Consider the following 23,883-nt stretch of genomic DNA (forward strand, 5'->3'; position numbering starts at 1 on the left):
GACCTCTCAGTCGATTCAAAGGATCATGTCCCTCCGATGGCTCTTCGCCACCAGTTCTCCTGTCTCCTCAGTTCTTTTCAGAGTTCAGAAGTGATCTATACTGATGGCTCCATGGTTGCTGGCCGCACTGGTTTTGCTTACACCTACGCACGAAGCACGGTACTTCATTCCTTGCCAGATGGCTGTAGTGTTTTTACTGCAGAATTGATAGCCATCTTGCACACACTGGACCATATCCACTCCTGCTCAGGACTATCCTTCACTATCTGTAGTGACTCATTGAGTAGTTTGCACGCTATCGGCCAGTGCTTCCCTCACCACCCTTTGGTCATCGCTATCCAGGACTCCCTTTCTCTCCTCGCTCAATGTGGATGCTCAGTGGTTTTCATTTGGACCCCAGGCCATGTTGGGATTCCTGGCAATGAACTTGCCGATCGACTGGCTAAATTAGCTGCTACTAGGCCATCTATTGCTATTGGCATTCCAGAAGACCTTTGCTTGGCATTACGTCATCAGATTTTGGGCCTTTGGCATGCAGAATGGGGCACTCTTTTTTCGCCGAACAAGCTAAGGGCAATTAAGGATTCTACAACTCCATGGCGGTCCTCCTTACAGGCCTCTCATAAGGTCTCTGTCGTCCTCTGCCGGCTCTGCATCAGCCATACTTTTTTGACTCACCGTTATCTCCTCCGTCGTGCAGACCCCCCTCTCTGTCGTTGGGGGTCGATGTTGACTGTGGCTCACATCTTATTGGACTGCCCCAACTTAGCCACCTTACAACGGACTTTTAGCTTTCCAGACTCACTACCCCTGGTGTTGGCTGACAATGCCTCAGTGGCGGATCTCGTTTTACGTTTTATTCCTGATAGGAGTTTTTATCGCTTTATTTAAGGGCAGGACCTTCCACCTTATCGGTGAGTGGAGGGGTAGGCAGGCCTTCTTGCTCCCCCCTTCAACCCGACTGGATTGGCTTTAACTGGGCTTGGTGGTTTGCCCCGGCCATCTGTCTTCCCACTCCTTTCATTATGGGATCTGTTATGTCTTGAGCGTCTCTCTTATCTCTTGTGGTTCTTCCTTCCCACCCCTGTCATTAGTCACTTTCTCTCCCTCACATCTTCTTTTGCCCTTTTCCTTCCTCCCCTTCGTTTCTCATTTTATGGACATTATTGTTGCCCCTCCTAATGTGGAATTTTATCGGTTTTAGTTAATCTAAGGTTGAGGGGACTGATGACCGCATATTTTGGTCACTTCAACAACCAACCAACCAACCATCATGGCCAGGACTCTGAGGCCAGATAGTAGGTAAGGGTTGATATGAAAATTAGTATTAACCAGAATTGGCAATTTTAGTTGTGAATTTCTGGGTATATCCAACTACTTTCTAAGTTGGTAGGATATTCAGAAAATGCATTCAGTCAACAAAGGAAATTGCTTACAAAACCCTCATTGTCTCCCATCCTATAATATTGCACAAGTGTGTGGGACACAAAAAAATAGGACTGTCCCATCTCGTATTACACAGGATCCCTAGTAGAAAACATGTCTCTTGTCATTTGTATTCTACTCATATCTTTATTTATCCAGGTCCAGCGTTCTGAAGCATAGATCACAACTGATTTGTAATATGATTTGTATATAATGATCTTTGTTTTGGCATGTATTTTACAATTCCTAATTATGTCAGACACACAGTAATAAATACTTATGTAATTTTCTATCCTGTCCAAAATTTCTTTGTTGATGTTTCCTTTCTGATTAGCTTCCTTCCTAGATATTTGAAAACATCTACTTCTTTAATAATTTTTCATTAGGACTTAAGTCATCTTCATTTCCTTTTTCCCTGCTGATTTTCAGTACCTCACTTTTTGTTAAGCTTATTTCCATGCCTGCTTCTTCAATTGCCCTCTGTTCTTCCAATTTCTGCTCATTGTCTTCCTCTATCATCACATCTTGTAAATATCCTGTGATTTTCATTTCATCTGCTGTTGACCTCTGGTAAACTTTCTTCATTATAGTGCCCATGACCATACTGAAGAGCACTGGTGAGAGTACACTTCCATGTCCAACCCTGCTGTGTGTCCTAGGCCATTGTGATTTTTATCTGTTATAACACGGTTCAGGCGTTTGTTATACGTGTTTCTGATTTTGAGTTCCATTCCTTTTGACAGTCCCAGTCTACTCAGACCTTGCCATACATCCACCCTTCAAACAACAAGCCTTTTGTATATCTATGAATTCAACTGTGATGTGTTCCCCAAATTCCCCATTCCTTTCCTACTATCTGCCTAGCTGTAGACATGGCCTCTATAGTTGATCTTTCAGGCTGAAATCCTTTTTGTTCTTCTGTTAATTATGATTCTGTTTTGTCCCTGATTTTCTTTACATTATCTTTCCATAAATCTTCACACAGTAGTGCATTAATGCTATTCATCTGTAGTTCTCACAGAGCACCTTGTTGCCCTTCTTAAAATTGCCTTTGTCCCATCATCAGGAATCACTCCATAGGTCCATGCCGTCCTATTATTCTATACATCTATTGAATTCTTATAGGTCCTGCAGCTTTGGTAATTTCCACTATGATGTCATCTACTCTAGGAGCTTTGTTATTTTTCATTACTAATACAGTTTTCTCTACATCCAACATTTGCAGATCTTCTCTTTCTGTTTCACCAGGCCATTTATACATCTTTTACTCTCTGATGTGTGTTTGTTTCATAATGTATATTTGTTTCATCCTGTCCATATAGATTTTGCAAGTATCCTTTCCATACTTCCAAAACTACTTCTTTCTCTCAGTTTTCCTTCTTTATTGTGATTCGTGAAGTATTTCCTTTTAGCTTCCTTCTGTTACCTAATATGCACTTTAATATCTTATAATCCTTAAAATTCTTTTCTATTTCATTTGTGGATTTTTCCCAAGATATCGTCTTAGCCAATGCTATTATTTTCCTTGCTCCTCTGTTTTGTCATTTCCTTTTGTCTCTGTTGTGTTCTGTTCTATTTTTGAACCATTCTCTCCATATGTCGTTGTTCTTTGTGACTGTTTCTGCAATTTTGTTATTCCATCAAGGAGTTTCTTTGTGTGTGACCTTTTTTTTTATGTCCTTCCACATGTTTCTGTGCTACCTTAACTAATGCCTGTTTGAAACTCCTCCATTCTTCCTCTAGCCCCACCCTGTCATCTTTGGGAAGCTGTGTCTTAATCTTTTTGCCATATATCTCTTAGGATTCTCTCTCTCTAGGTTTCCTGCACTTGATATTTGCCATCTTTTCCCTTCATATTTACCCTTCCTGAAGTTCTTCAATGTCTCTATGTACTCATAGGGTGTGGTTGGTGTCAAGATTAATGCTTGGTATCACTTTCACTTCCGTAGGCATTTTATGATTTCTTCATTTATTACTACATAGTTTGTTATGGATTTCTTTAGTAAATTCCAACTGTATCTGGTAAACTTGTACTATCTCTTTTCTTATAACATCCGTTATCAACGATCCACTTATTTCTCAGAAGTGTGTAGTTGATGATGATGATGTTTGATTTGTGGGGTGCTGAACTGTGCGGTCATCAGTGCCTGTACAAAGTCCCAATTTTTACACAGTCCATTTTTTTCACAGTCCAATCTAGCCACTGTCACAAATGATGATGATGATGATGATGAAATGATGAGGACAACATGAACACCCAGTCCCCGGGCAGAGAAAATCCCCAACCCGGCTGGGAATCAGACCCAGGACCCCATGATCCAGAGGCAGCAGCACTAGCCACTACACCATGAGCTATGGACTTGTGTGCAGTTATACCTCCCCTTCGTCATTTCTGTGATTTTCTCTGTGGCTTCCTATGATTTTTCATATCCTCCTCTGTCATTCCAAACAGTAACATTAAAGTCTCCTATAGTAAAAGTCTTTTTAGATGTTACAGCACCCTCCAGTTTATTGATAAACTCTTCCTTTTCATCTGGCTCACATCCTGTTTGGGGAGCATAAACATGGATTACATCAAGGACATTTGCTTCCATCTTTACCTTAACTTTAATTATCCTGTTGCACTCAATGCTGAAAGGCATAATCAGTCTTAAATGATGATGATGACTCAGTTTCCACATTAAGTACTTTGTTCATAACTTCTTTAGCTACTATTATTGTGGCCCTGTTTCTTCTTTTCTCTCTTCCTGACCCCCCACATATTATATCCTTTTTACGAGCACCTTACTACATTTCCCCCTTATTCTCATTTCACTTAGTCTCATTATTGGTATGTTCCTCTCTGTCATTATCCATGTGATTTTCTGAATTTTTTTCTAAGGATAAATCATTAATAATGCCAATTCTTGTATTTTTCTTCAGACAAATCTATCTTTGATTGGAGCCATGTTAGCCTTCATACCTGATAGATCTTATTAATTTTGATCCAAGGCCTGTTTGATTGTTGAAAGCGGTACTGATGCACTGCCACTGGCTTGACAGGCCTGTCATGGATTTTTGCATTAATATTTTGTTGTGCACTAAATGGTCAGTGTCTGACATACCTTTCCTCATGTCAATAAGGCTTATGGTTTAGCAGCGAACACTCTGGAGGCTAACAAGGGATATTTAACATATAAAAGGGAGGGCACCACAAAAGTCATAGTTTTTATTTCATTTTTTATTTATTTAATTTTTTTTTGTAGAAGAGTATCACTGAAATGCTAAAAACATGAAATAACAGACAAATGAAAATGATGTCAAGCTATACCACAAAAGCCCACCAGAACTTAGAAAGTTTCAAGCACTAGTATTAAGAGAGAAATATGCTGCAGCTTCTTACATGTTACTCTCTTAGAGACTGTAATGAAAAGACTAGGCTTGTAGGTACTTGAATGAGATTTTCACTCTGCAGCGGAGTGTGCGCTGATATGAAACTTCCTGGCAGATTAAAACTGTGTGCCCGACCGAGATTCGAACTCGGGACCTTTGCCTTTCGCGGGCAAGTGCTCTACCATCTGAGCTACTGAAGCACGACTCACGCCCGGTACTCACAGCTTTACTTCTGCCAGTATCTCGTCTCCTACCTTCCAAACTTTACAGAAGCTCTCCTGCGAACCTTGCAGACATAGCACTCCTGGGAAGTTTCATATCAACCCACACTCCGCTGCAGAGTGAAAATCTCATTCGGGAAACATCCCCCAGGCTGTGGCTAAGCCATGTCTCCGCTATATCCTTTCTTTCAGGAGTGCTAGTTCTGCAAGGCTCGTAGGAGAGCTTCTGTAAAGTTTGTAAGGTAGGAGACGAGATACTGGCAGAAGTAAAGCTGTGAGTACCGGGCGTGAGTCGTGCTTCGGTAGCTCAGATGGTAGAGCACTTGCCCGCGAAAGGCAAAGGTCCCGAGTTCGAGTCTCGGTCGGGCACACAGTTTTAATCTGCCAGGAAATTTCATTTGTAGGTACTTAATAAACAGTACACTTTACGTAAAAATAAAGACACTTTATTGATCTGTTCACCAAGATAAAAATAACTGCTATCACAAAATATACTAGTATTGTCCCACTACTTATTTTGCATAACACATGCCACACAATGCATAAGTTTCAATTTTTGTGCCATACAGGTAGCAATGTATTAACTTGACTGTTGGTGAGCTCTGTCTTTCCAGCATTCGTTGTCTGTGATGTTGCCAGCAGAGAGGTGTGCAGTGAACTGTGCATTGAGGTTGCTATAGCTCAACCCCATAAGGAGAAAAAAATATTCAACTAACTTGAACTAAGAAATGTCTGCCAGATCAAAATAGAACCATACCTTTAGTCAATATTGAGTTTTTGTTGTGGCTCTAGATGCTGGTAAGGCAGCTGGTGTTGCAAGTTGGCTGCTGCATATGGGTGGGCTGTGGTCGGTCAGTTTTCAGGTTGACTGCGCTGGATGACATTGTATCACTGCTGGCTGCGACAGTGTGAGTGTTCTGTGTCCAGTGGTGGCTTGCATTTCAGCAGTGTTTTCTGCACTTAGATAGGTTGGCTTGCACCAGTTAGTGGACATTGCTGTGTCCACCTATTTAATGTGGAGAGTGAGTGTTGTATCATTTTGTTCTGTCACTGTAAATGGGCCTTGGTGAGGTGGCTCCAGTGATGTGCACAGTGGGATGTGTGAGAGGAAAATGTACTTCATCATTGCTAGGTCTGTGCCCATTTTCCGTACTGTGTAGTTCCAATCGGTCACATGGCCTCCATTTGCCTCTGGAAATGTCTGCAGGTCTTCTTTTAATGCACTGTGAAGCCCCAGCAACACTACTGAGTGGACTTCAATCTATGAATCCATCATGGGTCACACTGTAGTGGCCTTCAAATAACAATATAGGCACTCCACAATGCTGTTTGTGGCTGAATGATGTAGTGAAGTCCTTTTCATTTGTATCTCTTACAGCGAGGCCCTTGCATGAAATATTTTCCCATCACCAATCATAGTTGTCATAGTTGAAGTCTCCTGCTGGGGACAGACAAAACATGAAGTCCAACCACACATGAAAGTGCATCCCACATTCTCAGGAGTTTTATGTTTCCAGTGGGAATATGTCCAGTTTTATGTTTCCAGTGGGAATACCTCCGGCCAGCTGATATATCTATTAATCACAGTGAGGAGGTACTGCTTGTTACATGCAACAAGGAATTGTCCTACTATGTCCACAGGGATGTGTAAGAATCGTGTGTATGGGACATCAAAAGTTTCAAGTGGAACTCGTACATGTCGTATTACTTTGCACTCCTGGTGGGGGGTGTAGGTCTTCGTTCACGTACAGCAGTCCTGTATACAGAGTCACACAAAATGCTATGTTACTAGTGCCCTCGTAGTGTGGATTACTGGATGGTCGTGTGCATGTAGCGACTCAAATATTCATTGTTGTAGAAGGGCAGGCGCATATGGCCACTGTTAGCCTGCTGACTCATTGCTGTATATCAGCTTCTCAGTGCCTTGCAGTGGCATATGATGCCAGTGCAGGACCGTCTTGCCTTGCAGCAGGTGCTTTAACTGCACATCATCATTTTACACTGCTATCAGCTCAGCAAAAGATGTGAAAATGCTTTCTACTCTAGACAAAGTCTCAGCATTGATATTCTTCGAACCAGTTGCTGAATATTTATTGCAAATTATGACATAAAATTTAGTTGGTTGATTTGCACTGGAGGATAGTTATTTCATGGCTGCGAAAGTCAGTGGTCGACGATCTGTATGCATAGTGATTTATCTAATTACTTCATAGAGTGCCAGAAGTTCTGTGTATAATAGTGGTCAAGAGCACAGCTACTCTGTGATCTTCTTGGAGAAGAAAACCAAGAGAGCCAGGGTGCATTTACATTATGTTATAGCGTGGCACCGACAGCACGGAATGAGGTGTCTGGGGCACCAGTAATTGGATGCGCAAGGAGGTCGTCTTGCATGAGGCGTGTCTGGCTGGCTTCAAATGCTGTCTGAAAAAATGACAGTAAAAGCTTATGATACCCAGGTAATAATACATTTTGCGTGCCAGTTGTGGGGCCAGCTAACATGTAGGTGCAGTGATGTGCTCAGCTGCCAGATACATACCAATCGCAGTAACCTGAAATCACAGGAATCCACTTTGTTAGTGCCCATGATGCATTTAGCCAGATTTATGAGTGTTCCATAGTCACCAAACCTTCAGAAAACCATGTATAGATTGTCTTTCATGTTCTCGTGTGGATGGTGATTCCATGAACATATCATCTAAGTGTGCAAAGCAAACTTGATGAATAAAGTACTGAAAAGTCTGTGTCACATTCTGAAGGTCATATGACATGTATGGGAATTCAGATAGTCCAAAGGGTGTTATTATTGTGGTTTTATGGATATCCTCTGTTGCCTCAAGTATTTTGTTACAGACTTCCACCAAGCCCAACGTCGAGAAAATTGCGTGCCCCATCAGTTAGCATGCAGAATCTCTGATGTGACAATTGTCCTAGTGTTGAGTCCACTATAGCCACCACAGGGGTGCCAGCCATCTAGTTTCTTCAGTGTCAGATGAAGGGAAGAAGCCCAGTTGCTTTCTGATGGTCATGTTGTGCCTGCTCGGGTCATTGCATCAAATTCTGATTTAGTGATGCAGAGCTTATTAGGGGCCAGCTGTGGTCCAGAGGAAATATGATATGTGTGGTCCTGATGTGGTGCAGTGTTGAGATGTGGGACGAAGACAGTGCTCCACGGGCTGTGTGGTTGGCAGAAACTCATCTGGCCAGCAAGCCAGTGGCGGTGATGTGACAAGGAAGTGTACTGATGGATCACTGCACAATGCAGGCTGGCATCCAAACATCAATGACCTGATGTGGCCCAGAATGGAAACATTCCTCACATCCAGGTTGAGGTCATAGGACAGGAAATCCAGCTCTATGATAGTACTGCTCAAATCTGCAACTATAAATTGCCATTCGAATGACTTACACAAACAAATGTTCAAATTTGAAGTCGTAGGCTCACATATTGCAATGTGTGAACCATTTGCAGCTGTTAAGTTGTGATTTACATACGCTCATGGGTATCGCAACAGGCACTCGGGAAAAATGCATGCGTCTGAGCCGGTATCCATCTTGGTGGTTGTCTCTGTTACCAATAAATGTTGTGATACTTGCCAGGCTGCTGTTGCTGGCAGACTTGCCTCCCAAGCTTGGGAAGCTGCCATTCACATTTTCTACCCATGGACATGACAATCTGCACCAATGTGTTCTTTCACCAAAACACTCTCACTCTGGTCTGGCAAGGGCAAGGAGTGCACACTGCATTTTCCGTGTGATGGTATGTGATCTCATTGTTTATATACACTGAGGGCTGTAACATGCCATGTCTACCCATTTAGATGAGAGGTGATGTCATCCAGCTTGTCTGCGATGTGTATTTTTGTAAACACCTGCTGAAGTTCACCTCTTGCATTACTGAGAATGAAGAGCAGTACATCTCTGGCAAGCAAAATATTCATGTGGGCCATAGGACTGGGTCCAGAATGTCCATTCCTGTCAAGGTGCAGAGATGTCACAGGAACTGTGATGACTTTTTGTCACCAATTCCCTCCCTGTGCAACAGTTGTGCTAAGCATTGAGTGCTAGAAAGGGAAAGCTGCTGAATGAGCTAGACATTTAGTAACTCATACTTTCCAGGGACAGACAGGTTTGTGATGATGTCGCTAAGCTCATTGGTAGAGTAGCTGTCCAGTAGTGCCACCATTTGTGCACGTTTGGTGGAGTCTCGAGTTATCCTAGCGATCTGGCTTTCGATCTGTGTGAACCAAAGTGATGAGTAATCTGTCCAGAAGGTTGGTGCTTTAAATGCTACGTGTTTCACCTGTGCTGCTGGAAGACTCCCAGGGGACGGTGGCAGGTAATAAAAGCGGTAAGGGTAGCCAGACATGTGCTTTCCTGGCTTGTGACTGCAGCAACTCTTGGAAGTTGCACCGTAGATGGCTCCTTTGGTTCAGGTCGTGTTCATAGCTCCTGGTGCTACTGTTGCAGTGCAGCCATCTCTTCTGCTAGCCGCTGCTGATCACACAGTAGTTGCTGCGGCTGTTGTATCAGTTGTTCCTGATAATGTGAGCCTGACAACTGCATGTGCACTGATCCTCGTGCTACAACAGGTAGCTATGTGCTGACTGCTGGAGAGCGCAGTCTTCCTGGCATTTGTCGTTCACAATCTTAGAGTTGTGGAGGGAGCTGTGAATTGAGTTTGCTACAGACTAATTACAGCACAGCCACAGACATATAAGTATCTGCCCGTCTTGCACTCTATGTACAAATCAAATGGGAAGTAATGTTTGCCACCCACTTCACCATGGTTTGGTGAGTATGGATGTAGATGTCTCACAGGAGCCTGTAAAAGATTTCTGCAGCAAAATACAAAAGCCATTTCTGAATCCTAGACAGGGATGCATAATCTGTATGGGAATTACTTTTGCTTTTAGTATTATGGCTGTGAATTTCACAGTCAGTCCTAAATTCACCATTATTATGAACCACAAATACTATTACGGAGTAAAGGTGTTGGTAGTTGAGTATAGAAACGAGGCTCCTGAAGACATGTTGGATCTTTGGTAAGCAGCATTACCAAAAATTCTTATGGGACAAATGCTACAGTACAAAACTGAATGAAAGTATGCTAACAATAGCACATGGAGGGTAACACATTAAGAGAGGTTTCTAATTACAAAGCAGTCAAAACTTAGCTTTATGGCTAGCTTTTCCACATGCCATTGCTATCTTAGTTTTGTATTCCGTTGTAGATCGAACAAATGGAGTGGTCTGCAGAAAATTAACTTGCCTGTCTATATCTACGTCTACATCTTCATCTATATAGATACTCTGCAAGCCACCGTATGTCGTGTGGCAGAGGGTACCCTGTACCACTACTTGTCATTTACGTTAGTGTTCCACTCACAAATAGAACAAGGAAAAGCGACTGTCTGTATGCCTCTGTATGAGCGCTAATTTCTCGTGTCTTATCTTCGTGGTCCTCATGTGCAGTGTATGATGGCCACAGTAGAATCGTTTGGCAGTTGTCTTCAGATGCCTGTTCTCTAAATTTCCTCATTAGTGTTTCTCGAGAAGAACATCACCTTTCCTCCAGTGGTATCCTTTTATGTTCCTGAAGCATCTCTGTAACACTTACATGTTGCTCGAACCTACCAGCAACAAATCTAGCAGCTCGCCTCGCAATTGCTTCGATGACTTCCTTCAATCTGACCTGTTACGGATCCCAAACACTCGAGCAGTATTCAAGACTACAGGTGAAACACTCTTTCCAAAAATTCTCCCAATAAACCGAAGTTGACTATTCACCTTCCCTACCACAGTTCTCACATGCTCGTTCCACCTCATATCGCTTTGCGATGTTATGCCCAGATATTTAAACGACTGTGTCATGCAGGATACTAGTAATACTGTATTCGTACATTACAGCTTTGATCTTCTACTCATCTACATTAACTTACATTTTTCCACATTTAGCGCTAGCTGCCATTTGTCTAAGTTGTCTTGCATCTTCCTACAGTCATTCAACATTGACACCTTACCGTACACCACGGCATCATCAGCAAACAACCACAGATTGTTGCCCACCCAGTCCGTCAAATCATGTATGTCTACAGAGAACAACAGCGGTCCTATCACACTTTCCTGGGGCACTCCTGAAGATACCCTTGTCTCTGACAAACACTCACCATTGAGGACAACGTACTGGATTCTATTATTTAAGAAGTCTTTGAGCCACAGACATAACTGTGAACTTATTCCATATGCTCGTACCTTTTTTAACAGCCTCCAGTGGTGCACTGTGTCAAATGCTTTCTGGAAATCTAGAAATTTGGAATCTACCTGTTTCCCTTCATCCATAGTTCTCGGTATGCCACGTGAGAAAAAGGCATTTTGCAGAAGCAATGCTTTCTAAAACCATGCTGATTTGTGGACATAAACTTCTTAGTCTCAAAAAAGTTTATTATACTCGAATTGAGAATACGTTCAAGTATTCTGCAGAAAGCAAAAGTTTATACTAGAGTCACGTGTGCTTTCTTCCATTTGCTTGGGACTGTGTGGTGGGTGAGAAATTCATGATAAATGCAAGCAAGCTAAGGGGCCCATGCTGTAGAGTACTCTTTGTAAAATTGAACTGGGATTCCATCCAGACCTGATGATTTATTTACTTTCAACTCTTTCAGTTGTTTCTCTATGCCAGGTATGCTTATTACTATGTCATCCGATAGTCAAATGATGGTATGTCTGTACGATTTCATTTCGCTGTCTCCAACTGCCACACTAGATTGATCAACAAGGGACCGAATGGAAGCCTTAGACATGCTTAGCGATTTTACATACTACTTTCTCGGGTTCTCTGCAGATCTTTTGCTGAGGTGTGATGGTGGTAGTTGTTGTATGCTTTGTGCATATCCTCAGCATGTGCCAAATTTCATTATAAACCATGGTGGGTCTTTTCCATTCTGTACCCACTTGTTAGCCACATAACTCTCCAGACCATGATTTACAATCTGCTTAAACTTTGCCCATAATTCCTCTACATCCATCGTACAGGAAAGAAGTAATGCCAGTTCACTGTCATAAGTGAAATGCTAATAACTGCTTCTCTGCTCTATCTAGCAGAAACCCTGTCCTAGCCTTCTTGACTGATTTATTAACTTTCCTAATCATAGTTTCTATGACATCATTATCGCTAATTTCGATTTCTATACCGACATTATCAATAAGGTCTGTCCTATTTGTAGCTACAAGGTCTAAGATATTTCCACTGCATGTGGGCTGCTGAATTAGGTGCTCAAGACAGTTTTCAGAAAACATATTCAAAAGTTCCTTGAATGACTGTCTATGACTCCATAAACATCCCAGTCTATACTCGGTGAGTTAAAGTCACCTCCAACTAGTAATGCATGATCTGGGTATTTACATGCTACTGACCATAGACAGTCTTTGAATGACTCTACAGGGTTGCCACAAGCCCTGTAAATCTGAGAATTTCATGCGTGTCAGGGAAATCAAGGAAATATCAGAGAAATTTGGAAAAAAAAGAGAGACAAACACCTGAAAAAATCTCGTTTTTGTCTCAGTAGACGAATTGGTTTGTTTACAGAGATGTCATGCATAATTGTTGGCTGGGTGCAACAGAGAACATGCACTGCTTCCCTACTCCCTCATTCTGAGAGGCTGTGAGGCATGAGGAGTGGTTTGTTTGGATTTGATTCTCAGAGATTGTTGACGCAGTGCCCAGAGGTGGCAGTCATGTGTGCATGAGTTGTGTCTGAGTGATTGAGTGAATGTGTATGTGCTCTTGTTTTCTGACAAACACTATGGCCGAAAATTTAGTTGTGAGAGTGTGATTGTCTTTTCTACATGCCTACCTGTGGCTCATCATTATCCTCATTAGTATTGATTCTCAGAGTATTTGTGCAAGTTATCTGTTGCTTGGAATGATCACCATGGTCTCATTTCATCAACGTGCTGTCTGTGACGTGTGACTAGCTGGCCACACGAGTGGATTCCAATGACAGTCCAAAACCGCAGGCCATTTCTGTGGGTATCTCTAACAGACTGAGCATGCCAATCTGAAGCCCATCATTTCCCACTAATGTGCAGGCACTGCCCATCGGATTAAGTCTCATTAATCTACCTGCAGGCCGGCTCTGTTTGTGTGTGGCATAATGCGGTGGATTTTTGTGGCTTATCTATGGACACAGGACCGAGGTGCTCCTCAGCAGGCAAGAGGGCATGGGTGATGGATTTCAGGAATTGCGACTGTCTCACCACAAGTACAGTATACAGTGTGGCATTTTATAGACATTTTATTAATTGTAGTTCATATTGGCACTTTGAAAGTAGTTTATATATTAGAAGAAAATTGTGGTAGTCGCTGGCGGTTTATACGCTATATACTCATATATTTCTTCAAAGAAAAATCTCATGATACCTGTCAAATAATAGACATAACACAGTGGGTAATAACCGACAATAATAAAAATAGCAGAACCAACATTTTATTGGTGGTCACCTGTAGTGTTGGTTTACACAACTCTTCCCTGTGTTTTTCAAGAGGGCTACTTTTTTCTGAGGTTATTTCTGAAATCATTGAAGCTATTTTAAATCTGTCTTGCAACTCCAAGGAATTTGTATTTTTGCCACCAGACGTGTTTCATTTTATTGAAATAGGGCCTAAAATAAAAACAGTGGTCTTAATAAAACACATATACCATTTGGCTTGCTTTATGTGTCTAAAAACAGTTCATTACAAAAGATGTTGATGTTAGTACTTAAGAGTTTTGCTCACATGGGGAGGAATATGAAGTTCTTCCTCCCTTCCCTTTTTTTTTTTTTTTGTCACCTTATATCTTTACTTACCCTTGAGATCTCAAAATTTGTCAGGGAAAAATGCTAAAACTTCTCTGGGAATCAGGAAAATATCACGAAATTTCACTTGGGGAAACTTGTGGCAACGCTTTCTAGAACTGTCACAGCAGGATCGGATGGCTTGTAAAAACATCCAACAACTTGGTTTCACCGACACCTGTTATACATAACCAGATGACTTCACTGTCACACTCAACTCCGACCACAATAGAGACAATATAATTGTGAACTGCAGTGAACACTCTCCCTTCTCTGGCTTCTAATCTGCTTTTCTGATCTACATTCCACGAATCACTAAATATCTCAGAGCTTTCTGCTTCAGGTTTCAGCCAGCTTCCAGTCCCAAGAATAATTTGAGCACGAGAACGTTCTTTGAGGGCAGTAGATTCGGAAACTTTATTATGAATACCTCGGCAGTTTACTGATAAAATTGTGAAAGTTGAAGTGTCTTTATTCTGAACACCATTCAACTTCCTTTTCTGCATACCGACTAGCGAGTGTTCACCAGAGCACCTCAAACTACTGCCGAGCCTAAAAACCCCTCATGTACACTCCACAAGTACTCCGATACCCGAGTAGCTGCTTCCTTTGTGTAGTGCACACCTGACCTATCAAGGGGAGTCCTACAAATCCCCACACAATAACACAGGTCTAGGAATCTGCAGCCAAGACCGTCACAGAGTCGACGAAGTCATTGATTGAGACCCTCCATGCGGCTCCAAACCAAAAAGAACTCTGAGAATGATGCTGTATATTGCGAGCTCTGCTTGCACCGCGAGCGCGAGGTTAGCAGTCTTCACCGCCTCTGCCAGTCACCTGTACATACTGAGGATTGCCTCAGAACCTATGCAACAGGCATCATTGGCCAACATTAGCCACAACACACAGATGACTGCATCCTGCGTGCTCCATAGCCACAGGCACAGCTGCCTCCACATCTCGGATGAGGCTCCCCAGCGGACATACTGAGTGCACGTTGGCTTTCTTTCTGGCCCTGAATACTATCTGCCTAAGGGGCTCCATAATGTGCCTAACATTGTAACTCCCAGTAACTAGTAAACTCCTGCTTTATACACCTGCTTGGACACTACTGAAGAAGCAGCCATATGTCCACTCACAGGGCGAATGGGCAAGGCCAGGCACCCAATCTGCACATTGTCCATCTGCCTTGAGTGACACGAACGCATTATCACCTGTCACTCTCCCTGCTGTGAGGGTGGATCCACCACATGAGGTGCACTAGCAGGTGCCTTGGAAGCAGAGCCCATGGGCAAAACAAGAGATGCCTGAGGTGCCCTACGTGATGCGCCAGATTCTCTCCACCACTCCTACACCCTGAGGCAGCAGCTTGAAGGTGACTGACCGGAACCAAAAGCACATTCAGCTGTTCACAAACCGCGGCCACCACCTCCTGCATCTGCACACAGTATGCACACATCTTAGCCATCCTAGCAAAATTAACTGAAGAAGTGGACTATAGAAGCAGACAATTCTGGATACGCAACTTGCTGCCGTCCTGATATGTCACCAATGGTCAGTGATTCGTTAATGAGCTACGCACATGGCTGTTCAGTGAGCAGCTATTGTGCTACAGACTGAATGAATTTACATTTACAAAAAGATGAGATTAAACCTCTTAAACAGAGAAACATGCACAAAATTTAATAAATATACTATGAGGAAAACACAGAAGAAGATACACGCTTAACTTGCCATTCTGTAGTTGTACTCAGGTATCAGCTGAGAGCTGGAGCCTGACTGACTGGCTTGCTAAACGAAACAAATGAGCAACTACTCCACTACAGACTTAATGAATTTACACTTACAAAAATGCAAGATTAAGCCTCCCAAACAAACAAAAAAAAAACCATCAAATACCTTTGTGTTGAATGAAAACATCAGTTACACACCAAATCAATTCATCCAGAAACCAGACAACTGTTCTTCATTATTCCTTCAAGGTATTAGTAAATGGAAAAAAAAAGTTTGTAGATGGAGAAAAACCTACCTCATAAATAAAACATTATTATAATACAAGGCCCTAAGTGGTGTTAGTTACAAAGGTGGTCATCTTTACAACAGCAATGGATATCAGGATACTTTTGATAACATAATGTATCTTACAAGTCACTTTGAATGTACAATTCACACGTTCATTTTGAGCAACAGTAAAATATTTCTGGAAACATCATGTTCCACATTGTAATTAAATATTGGGTGTATTTCTGGAAACATCATGTTCCACTTTGTAATGAAATATTGGGTGAACATGATCCATGGAACTAAATAACAAAATAGTTATAATTGTGTTTCACTGGCTCCATTACATTGTATTTTATTTTTGGATGACTGTCATTGTTACCATTATGTGATTTACCCCCTTCCTATTATGCCAGTCAGACAAAGCTCACATGAAAAAGGCAACTCTCTCATTTATCTTTAATGAGAACTGTCATATTTAATATTTTTCAGCTCCTGTAAAGAATGGGTGAACGGAAAGGAACCAATTTGTACTATCCACCTGACTATGATCCCAAAAAAGGTGGACTTAATAAATTCTTGGGGACCCATGCCTTGCGAGAACGTGCTCGCAAGTTGCACATGGGAATCCTCATCATTCGCTTTGAGATGCCATACAATATCTGGTGTGATGGATGTAACAACCATATTGGTATGGGAGTAAGGTAATGTGAAACAATATTTTTCTCTTTGATTCAACGTGAGCATTTAATTGTTGTGTTCAAGAGAATAACATTATATGCAAGATCTGTGATCCTACAAAAGATCATTTCATTACTTAACTGCATTCAGTTTAGTTATTTGACACTTTTGTGACACATTGTTATAACTTAGAATTCCATATGTCATCCTGGACAGCAGATATTCTTCACCAACAAAAGTTGCATCTGGCCTATCTCGGGGATGTGTAGGATCATTTCTGTTTATGGTATATGTAAGTGATGTAAAAAATGATCTCAGCACCATCACCCTTTTTGCTCCCCCTCATCCTCCCAATTCTGTATTTATGTTAGGACACTGATATGCCATTAAGTATCATAATATCAAAAGCAACCAAAAAGTCAATACTAATCAATATAATCTTAAGGAAGAAATAAATCGCCATTTGCATCATAAAAGAACTTGAAAAAGGCAAATGAAACATGCATGTAGCTAAATGCACCTTCTGAAGTACAGCTGCTAGTGCAGTGCTATAGCATGTACCTGGGCCCTACTTTGTTCGTAATTTTGGAGGACTTGGTTAATTCAGTAAAATTATAGATTTTACAGATCACTGTGCAGGGTGAAACAGCCAATGAAGCTTATTATTCAGACACTCAGCAGAATATCGCATGGTTGACATATCTGTGCTCCAGTAAACAGCAGTGAGAGGTTGAAACTGTGTGCCAGACCAGGATGTGAACATTGATACCATCCTCATGGAGCAGTGCACTCCAATTGACATGTCCTAGTTGGGCTGTAAAGCACGCCCAAACAGTAAGATTTGTTGTTCACTGACCATAAAAGGCTTATAACTGAGTTTGAGTCCTGATCTGCCACAGTTTTAATTTGTCAGAAATACTCCAGATTTTGTGGGCTACAGATATTCACAGTGTGTGAGATTTGAGTCCTCCTCAGTGGACACAGCCTTAACGTAGCACTGTCTGTAACGTAGCACTGTCTGTGTGGGCGAGGAGGTTTGCATGCTCTGGATCCGGAGGGCTATGCCAGCGGTAGCTTAGCTACCAGAAGGGTCACCCAAGCCGGACAGGCCAAAGGGGAGGAACCAGACAAAGTGTGTCCCACAACAGCCTATTGCTCCCCCTTTCCTGTCCCAGACCTGTCCTCACCATGTCTTTTTCCTGTTATTTCCCATTATATGCATAAGACCTCAACAGCAGCAAAAGCAGAGAAAGAGTCTTTTGGAATGGTGAAGCTGGCAGAAGAGGCACCTTTTCTCTTTGGGTACAAAGAGTACAAGTAGCAACTGTACCCCAGAGGGGCGGCTACAGACAGCATCTGACTCGTAGTGAGCGGATGATTTTAGGCTGGGCATCCTACTGCCTATGTGGAAAGTAACGGGAAACTACCACATTACATTCCCAAGCAGTACGTGGTATGTCTCTCCATGTGAAAAATTCCGGAGTTAAAACTTCCCCTCATTCTGATCTGTGGGAGGGGAACACATTGAGAGTAGACATATTCAAAAGGAAGAAAGGGACAGTGAAGGAAGGGAAGATAAGAATTGGGACATGGAATGTGAGGACGCACTACTGCAAGCAGGAAAGCTAGAGAATGCAAAACAGGAGATGGAAAGGAACAGATTAGATGCCCTCAGTTTGTGTGAAATGAGATGGGGAGACAATGGCGAGATAGAAAGTGGAGATTATAAGCTCAGGGGAAATCAAGAGTGTTGAAAACAGAGTAGGAATATTGATAGGACAAAAGCTGAAAAATTAGGTAATGAAAGTACAATATATTGATGGAAGACTGGTGATGATATGACTGAAGGGTAGTTCAAAAGATTTGGTGTCGATACAGGTATATATGCTAACCAGCCAGCATAGAGATGCTGCCAAAGAAATACTAGGAATTTGAGTATCCCAAAGTACCAGGAAAGAATGGATAACAGAAAACATGTTGAAAAAGATGGAAGAGCGGAGAAAGTGGAAAATGTAGAAACTGAAGAAGGCAAAAAGAGGTACAGGAAACTGAATAAAGAATTAAGAAGAGAAACTGAAGAAGCAAGGGAAAAATGAATGAAACAGAAATGCGACAAAATAGAGAAAATGGAGAAAGAGGGCAAGTATGAAATGATGTATAGGCTGGCTAGTGAGATAGTTTTTGAACATAAAAGAAAGAGGAATAACATGGAAATATAAAGAGCAGATGGTACTCTAGCAGAATAACCACATGTTTTGAACAGATGGCAAGAATACATTGAATATCTGTGTAAGGGGGATGAAATACAAAGCGAAATTAATGTTGAAGAGGAGCAATATGTGCCGGAAGATGGAAAGGGATTCACCATCTTGGAAGCAGAAGTAGAAAAGGCGCTGAAGGTGATGAAGAATAGGAAGGCATGTGGTATTGATGATTTGCCAGAAGAACTGTTGAAGAGTCTGGGAAACAAGGCAAGAAAAGGAATAGTTTACCTCTGTAACAAGGTATATGACAAAGGGGAATGGCCTGAGGACTTCCTTGCAACAGTTATGATACCAATAGAGAAAAAGAGAAATACCAAAAAATGTGAAGAGCATAAGACCACAGTCTAATTTCTCATGCAGCTAAAGTCATGCTGAGAGTGTTGAATAAAAGACTCTATGGCAAGCTGGATAGAGGGATTGCAGAGGAGCAGTTTGGATTTAGAAGAGGAAAAGGAGCAAGAGATGCTATTCGCCAGTTAAGAACTATAGGGGAAAGATATATGGAAAAAGTAGAGAAATCTTTACTGTTTTTATAGATTTAGAGAAGGCTTTTGACAGAGTTCAGTGGAACAAGCTGATGGATATTTTGAAGAGGAAAGGAGTAGATTGGAAAGAGAGATGACTGGTACAGAATGTATATTTACACCAGAAAGTAAGAATAAGGATTGGAAATGAAATGTCAGAAGGAAGCAGCATTGGACGAGGTGTTAGACAAGGTTATTGCCTTTCCCCACTGTTGTTTAACGCATACCTTGAAGAGATTATTGCGAAAGGCTTAGATGGAAAAAGAGGAATATGTATTGGTGGAAAGTGAATAGAATGTATAAGACTTGCTGGGGTGACATGGTATTAGTGGCAGAAAGTGAGTGGACAGTGAATAACATGCTGAAAGATCTGAATGAAGCTTGTGTGGATTATGGGATGCAAATAAACACAGCAAATACAAAGAGTATGGTCATTAGTACAAGACACAGACTGTCCAATATTAAAATAGGACAATCTTCCATTAGCCAAGTAAGTGCATTTAAATATCTTGGAAGCCACAATAACTGAAGACGTGAGTTGTCACCAGGAGGTGAAAACTTGAATTTCCATAAATTAGATAAGGGTCTAAGGGAAAGGTTTGGCAAATGTTTTGTCTGATGTGTCGCACTATACGGGGCAGAAACATGGACACTGAGACGAGAGGATGAAAAAAAGGTTAGAAGCATTTTAGATGTGTATGTGGAGGAGAATGGAGAGAATAAGCTGGATGGAAAGAGTGAGTAATGAAAGAGTATTGGAAAGGGTTGGTGAGAGATGATGTCTGCTGAAGGTTGTAAGAGAAAGGAAAAAGAACTGGCTGGGACATTCCTTGAGAAAGAAGTGCTTGCTAGTAGATGCTTTGGAAGGATTGGTTTGTGGGAGAAGACTGAGAGGAAGAAGGAGATGCAAGATGATAGAACGACATAAAGGGGAGAGGAAATTATGCAGACCTGAAGAGGATGGCAGAAGACTGGACAGCCTGGAAAACTACCACGTGAAAACCTGCCTTTTGGCAGAACACTGTTGATGATGAGATTTGAGTACAGAACCAATGAGCATATTCTTTATTTTTGCTAGGCATTAAAGACATTTGATAACATTCTGTAGCTGCTAGAAAGGTGGATCGATTCTAAAAGGTATTAAAACTTTTGACACATTGTACTGCTTGTCATCCATTGCTCTTCATTGCAGCTGTATTGTATTGCTGAATTAGAAAAATCAACCAGTTTGTGCCAAGTGTACTGATAACAAAACAATGCACTGAAGGTTGATCTCTGTATCAGTCTTCTCTCTCTCTCTCTCTCTCTCTCTCTCTCTCTCATAGTATGCATTGTGTATTGCCATTGCTGCTTTCTCCCTCTCTATATTCAGAATTTGTACAGGGTAATTTATTTATACATATGAAAAGAATTGTTTAAATAACAGGATTTTTTTTCCAGGTACAATGCAGAGAAAAAGAAAGTTGGAATGTACTACAGTACACCAGTATATCAGTTCCGGATGAAGTGTCATCTTTGTGATAATCACTTTGAAATAAAGACAGATCCTGCAGTAAGTACTAACAGCAATCAAATTAAGGGAATGATTTGGATGGATAACTATGGATCATATTTTTGAAGCCAGCATAAAGCTTTTTTCCCCCTCAAGATGGATTCTGTAGTCTTACCTATGTGTGGGGTTGTAAAAAATGTTTGAACTCCCATTTGGTATTACATGTCACAAGGTCAGCTTGTGAATTTCATCAAACTAATACGATGAATTTGGTGGATGCAGTAAATTCCAGGTCTCTGGCCCTGATGTTCACTTGGGCTGTCAGGTTTTGTAGCTTTGTGCAATGTAACTATTGCTAAATAAAACACGTCATCATAACTCAGCATTTATATTCCAACAACTCACAGAAATTTGTAATGGTTGAATGTTTACACACTGCTGCTATTGGTTGGTGTCACAAAAGTTTAAAGTATTGTGGGTCCAAGTGACCTACCATATCATCAATTCACTCTCACATTACCCTTTTGTCTACCAAGAATGTATTTAAAGACATCAGTCTCCCCACCAGCTTAAGGGATGTGATGGCAATAAATGAAGTATAAAAACATATTTAATATTAGAATTAAGCTGCCTAAAAGCTAGCTTTATTTTTATTTATATTAGTATTAACTTAAAAGAGTTTTCTGTTGCACATATTAAATTTCTTTGTTGTATATTAATGTCGTAGCAGTTGTGGGTGAGTCCACCATTATAGTCTCAAACTTGACTGCCATCTTAGCAAAATAAAGTAAATGAAATTTAAGAGGGGTGAAAATTTTTGCACAAATTGTTTAATTGTAAAGGAGTTTTATGCTGATTCCACAACTGCTCTTAGATTGTGTAAATCTGTAATATTTCTGAATGTATGGAGGATTTAATATTCTCATTTATATTTTAATGACATAGTCGGCTGATATGTTTGGATTGCAATATTTTGTCTTCTAGCATCTGCTGAATAAATGTTACTTTTCAAAACAGCCTTTTATTTAAGTTTGAATATTATGAAGCAGCTTCCTTTGTTCATATGTGATACAGTTTTGGAATTAGCCAAATTATTTAGTGTCCCAGAACTTATTATTCATGACAGCAAAATATGGGGTAATGTATTAAAGTGGCTTCAACATTCCCAATATGGATAACTTATACGAATACTAAAACATAATTTTGGAAAGATTGTATGACATCAGTGGAATCAGCAGTACTGTTCTTGGAGTCACAGTCAAGTTGGCTTTGATAATAGATTATGATATTGTGTCTCAATTCCTTCATGACTTTGTATGCATATGACCGTAACAGCTGGTATTTAGAGTACTAGGTATATCTGGAGGTGTAAATAAGGTACTGCAGAAGTGTAGTTACTGTTTGATATGAGTTTTGTTTCCAGTTGTTTGTATCGTGTGATATTTATGTTTAGAACTTATTTGTTATAAAATTGGAGTCATAACATTGTAGGTACATGTAACTTACAAAGAAAACAGTAAGTACAACACTCAGTTGTGTATTTCATTTTCAGTTATTTATATGGTTAGCACCTAGAAGCGTATGGCAAATTTGGCAGACATGGAAAACATAATACAAGCAATAAAGCAAAATATGATCAAGAACATCTAACGCCTCAGTAATAGAATGATGGGGTTCTTGGGTGCAAACAAGGTTACAGTGTGAAAACACTGTAACTTGCATAAACTGCACAGTTCATTTCTTCGGATCAAATTTCAGGACTAAGCTCATCTTTGTATGGTGGCATACATTTCTTATGCTATTTTACACGTTTCTCATAAAAAATGTGCTCTTTGTCATTTATGATTCATCATTATGTTCCGTTGCCACTGATTAAGAAGCACTTTAGTCAGTTTATATGGTGGCTATGGAGAGAAAGAGACTCGTGGAACCCAATGACAGTGATTCACAATGCAAAATTTTTCAGCAGCAACAGACCATTACACTTGTGGAGGGGAGGTAGATGGGAAGAGGGGGGAGGGGGCAGTTTGGTACTCCATGTTTGTAAGATGTGAGACAATGCCTGCAGTGCATACCAAGGAAATATTTCCTTATATTATTTAAGCAGTGTTATGGCAGGAGAGTGTTCTGAATTATATGCTTCCACCTGGACATTTGTGCAAGGCTTGTAGTCTGTTGATGTTGACCAATGAGTGTCCCAACTGAGCACTAATTCAAGTGGGACATGACTGAAAGTCTGTGGAACTTTTTCCAACAGTATTTCAAATACATGTTATAAGAAAATGCTTTGAGGCTATTTTTAATCACAAACCTGAAACTTAAACTGGCACCTGTGTACGTGAGTGTAATTATTCATGACTTCCTGAAAGCCCTACATTGCATAATTTACATGAAAATAAATCCAGAGGTAGCAGAACACCCCTCTAATTACAGTCTGTTTGGTCTGACTCATATTTAGTAGCACTGATTTTCTTCTCTTTATCCTTCATATTTCTGTGTTATTGACAAACTGTTCTGTTTGATTTGATTTCATTTATGTGGGTATTTACATTGTTGATTTTTTCTGTTTCAGAATTTTGATTATGTGATAGTGTCTGGTGCCCGACGTCAAGAGAATAGATGGGATCCGACACAAAATGAACAGGTTGTTCCTGAAGATAAGGCAACCAGTAAGCGTCTTTTTGATGATGCTATGTTTAAGTTGGAACATGGTGACAAAGATCAGAAAGGAGCTAAATCTATCATGCCAACTCTTAGTAGGTTAGCAGCAATGCGTGAAGATCGCTGGCAAGATGACTACAGTGCAAATTGTGCCCTACGGCAAACTTTTCGGGTTTGTGTACTTTCACTTTATTTTCAAGGCTTAAAAAATTACTATTAATATTTGTATCTCTCTAATGTGTTATGTAATGCAGACTGGTGTTCCAAGAAATTTGTTGTTTCCATGTCATCATTATCAGCCTTTTGACATCCACTGCTGAATAATACTGGTGTCTAGACCTTTCCTTTCATCATAATCTTGAGCTGCACACATCTATATTTCCCCTACATTTGTATAATCATTAGGT

General features: G+C 40.8%; 1 protein-coding gene across 1 annotated transcript in view; it reads left to right on the top strand.

Moving 5' to 3' along the window:
* Positions 1-23,883, top strand: part of LOC126412716 (probable splicing factor YJU2B) — a 70,658-nt gene that overhangs the window by 14,576 nt on the left and 32,199 nt on the right. The window contains exons 2-4 of the mRNA XM_050082434.1: positions 16,347-16,558; positions 20,764-20,875; positions 23,388-23,648. Of these exons, the coding sequence (XP_049938391.1) occupies positions 16,359-16,558; positions 20,764-20,875; positions 23,388-23,648 (573 nt within the window). The 5' untranslated portion in view covers positions 16,347-16,358. The remainder of the gene's footprint in view (positions 1-16,346; positions 16,559-20,763; positions 20,876-23,387; positions 23,649-23,883) is intronic.

Source organism: Schistocerca serialis, chromosome 7 (genome assembly GCF_023864345.2).
Source record: "Schistocerca serialis cubense isolate TAMUIC-IGC-003099 chromosome 7, iqSchSeri2.2, whole genome shotgun sequence".
Taxonomy (NCBI): domain Eukaryota; kingdom Metazoa; phylum Arthropoda; class Insecta; order Orthoptera; family Acrididae; genus Schistocerca; species Schistocerca serialis.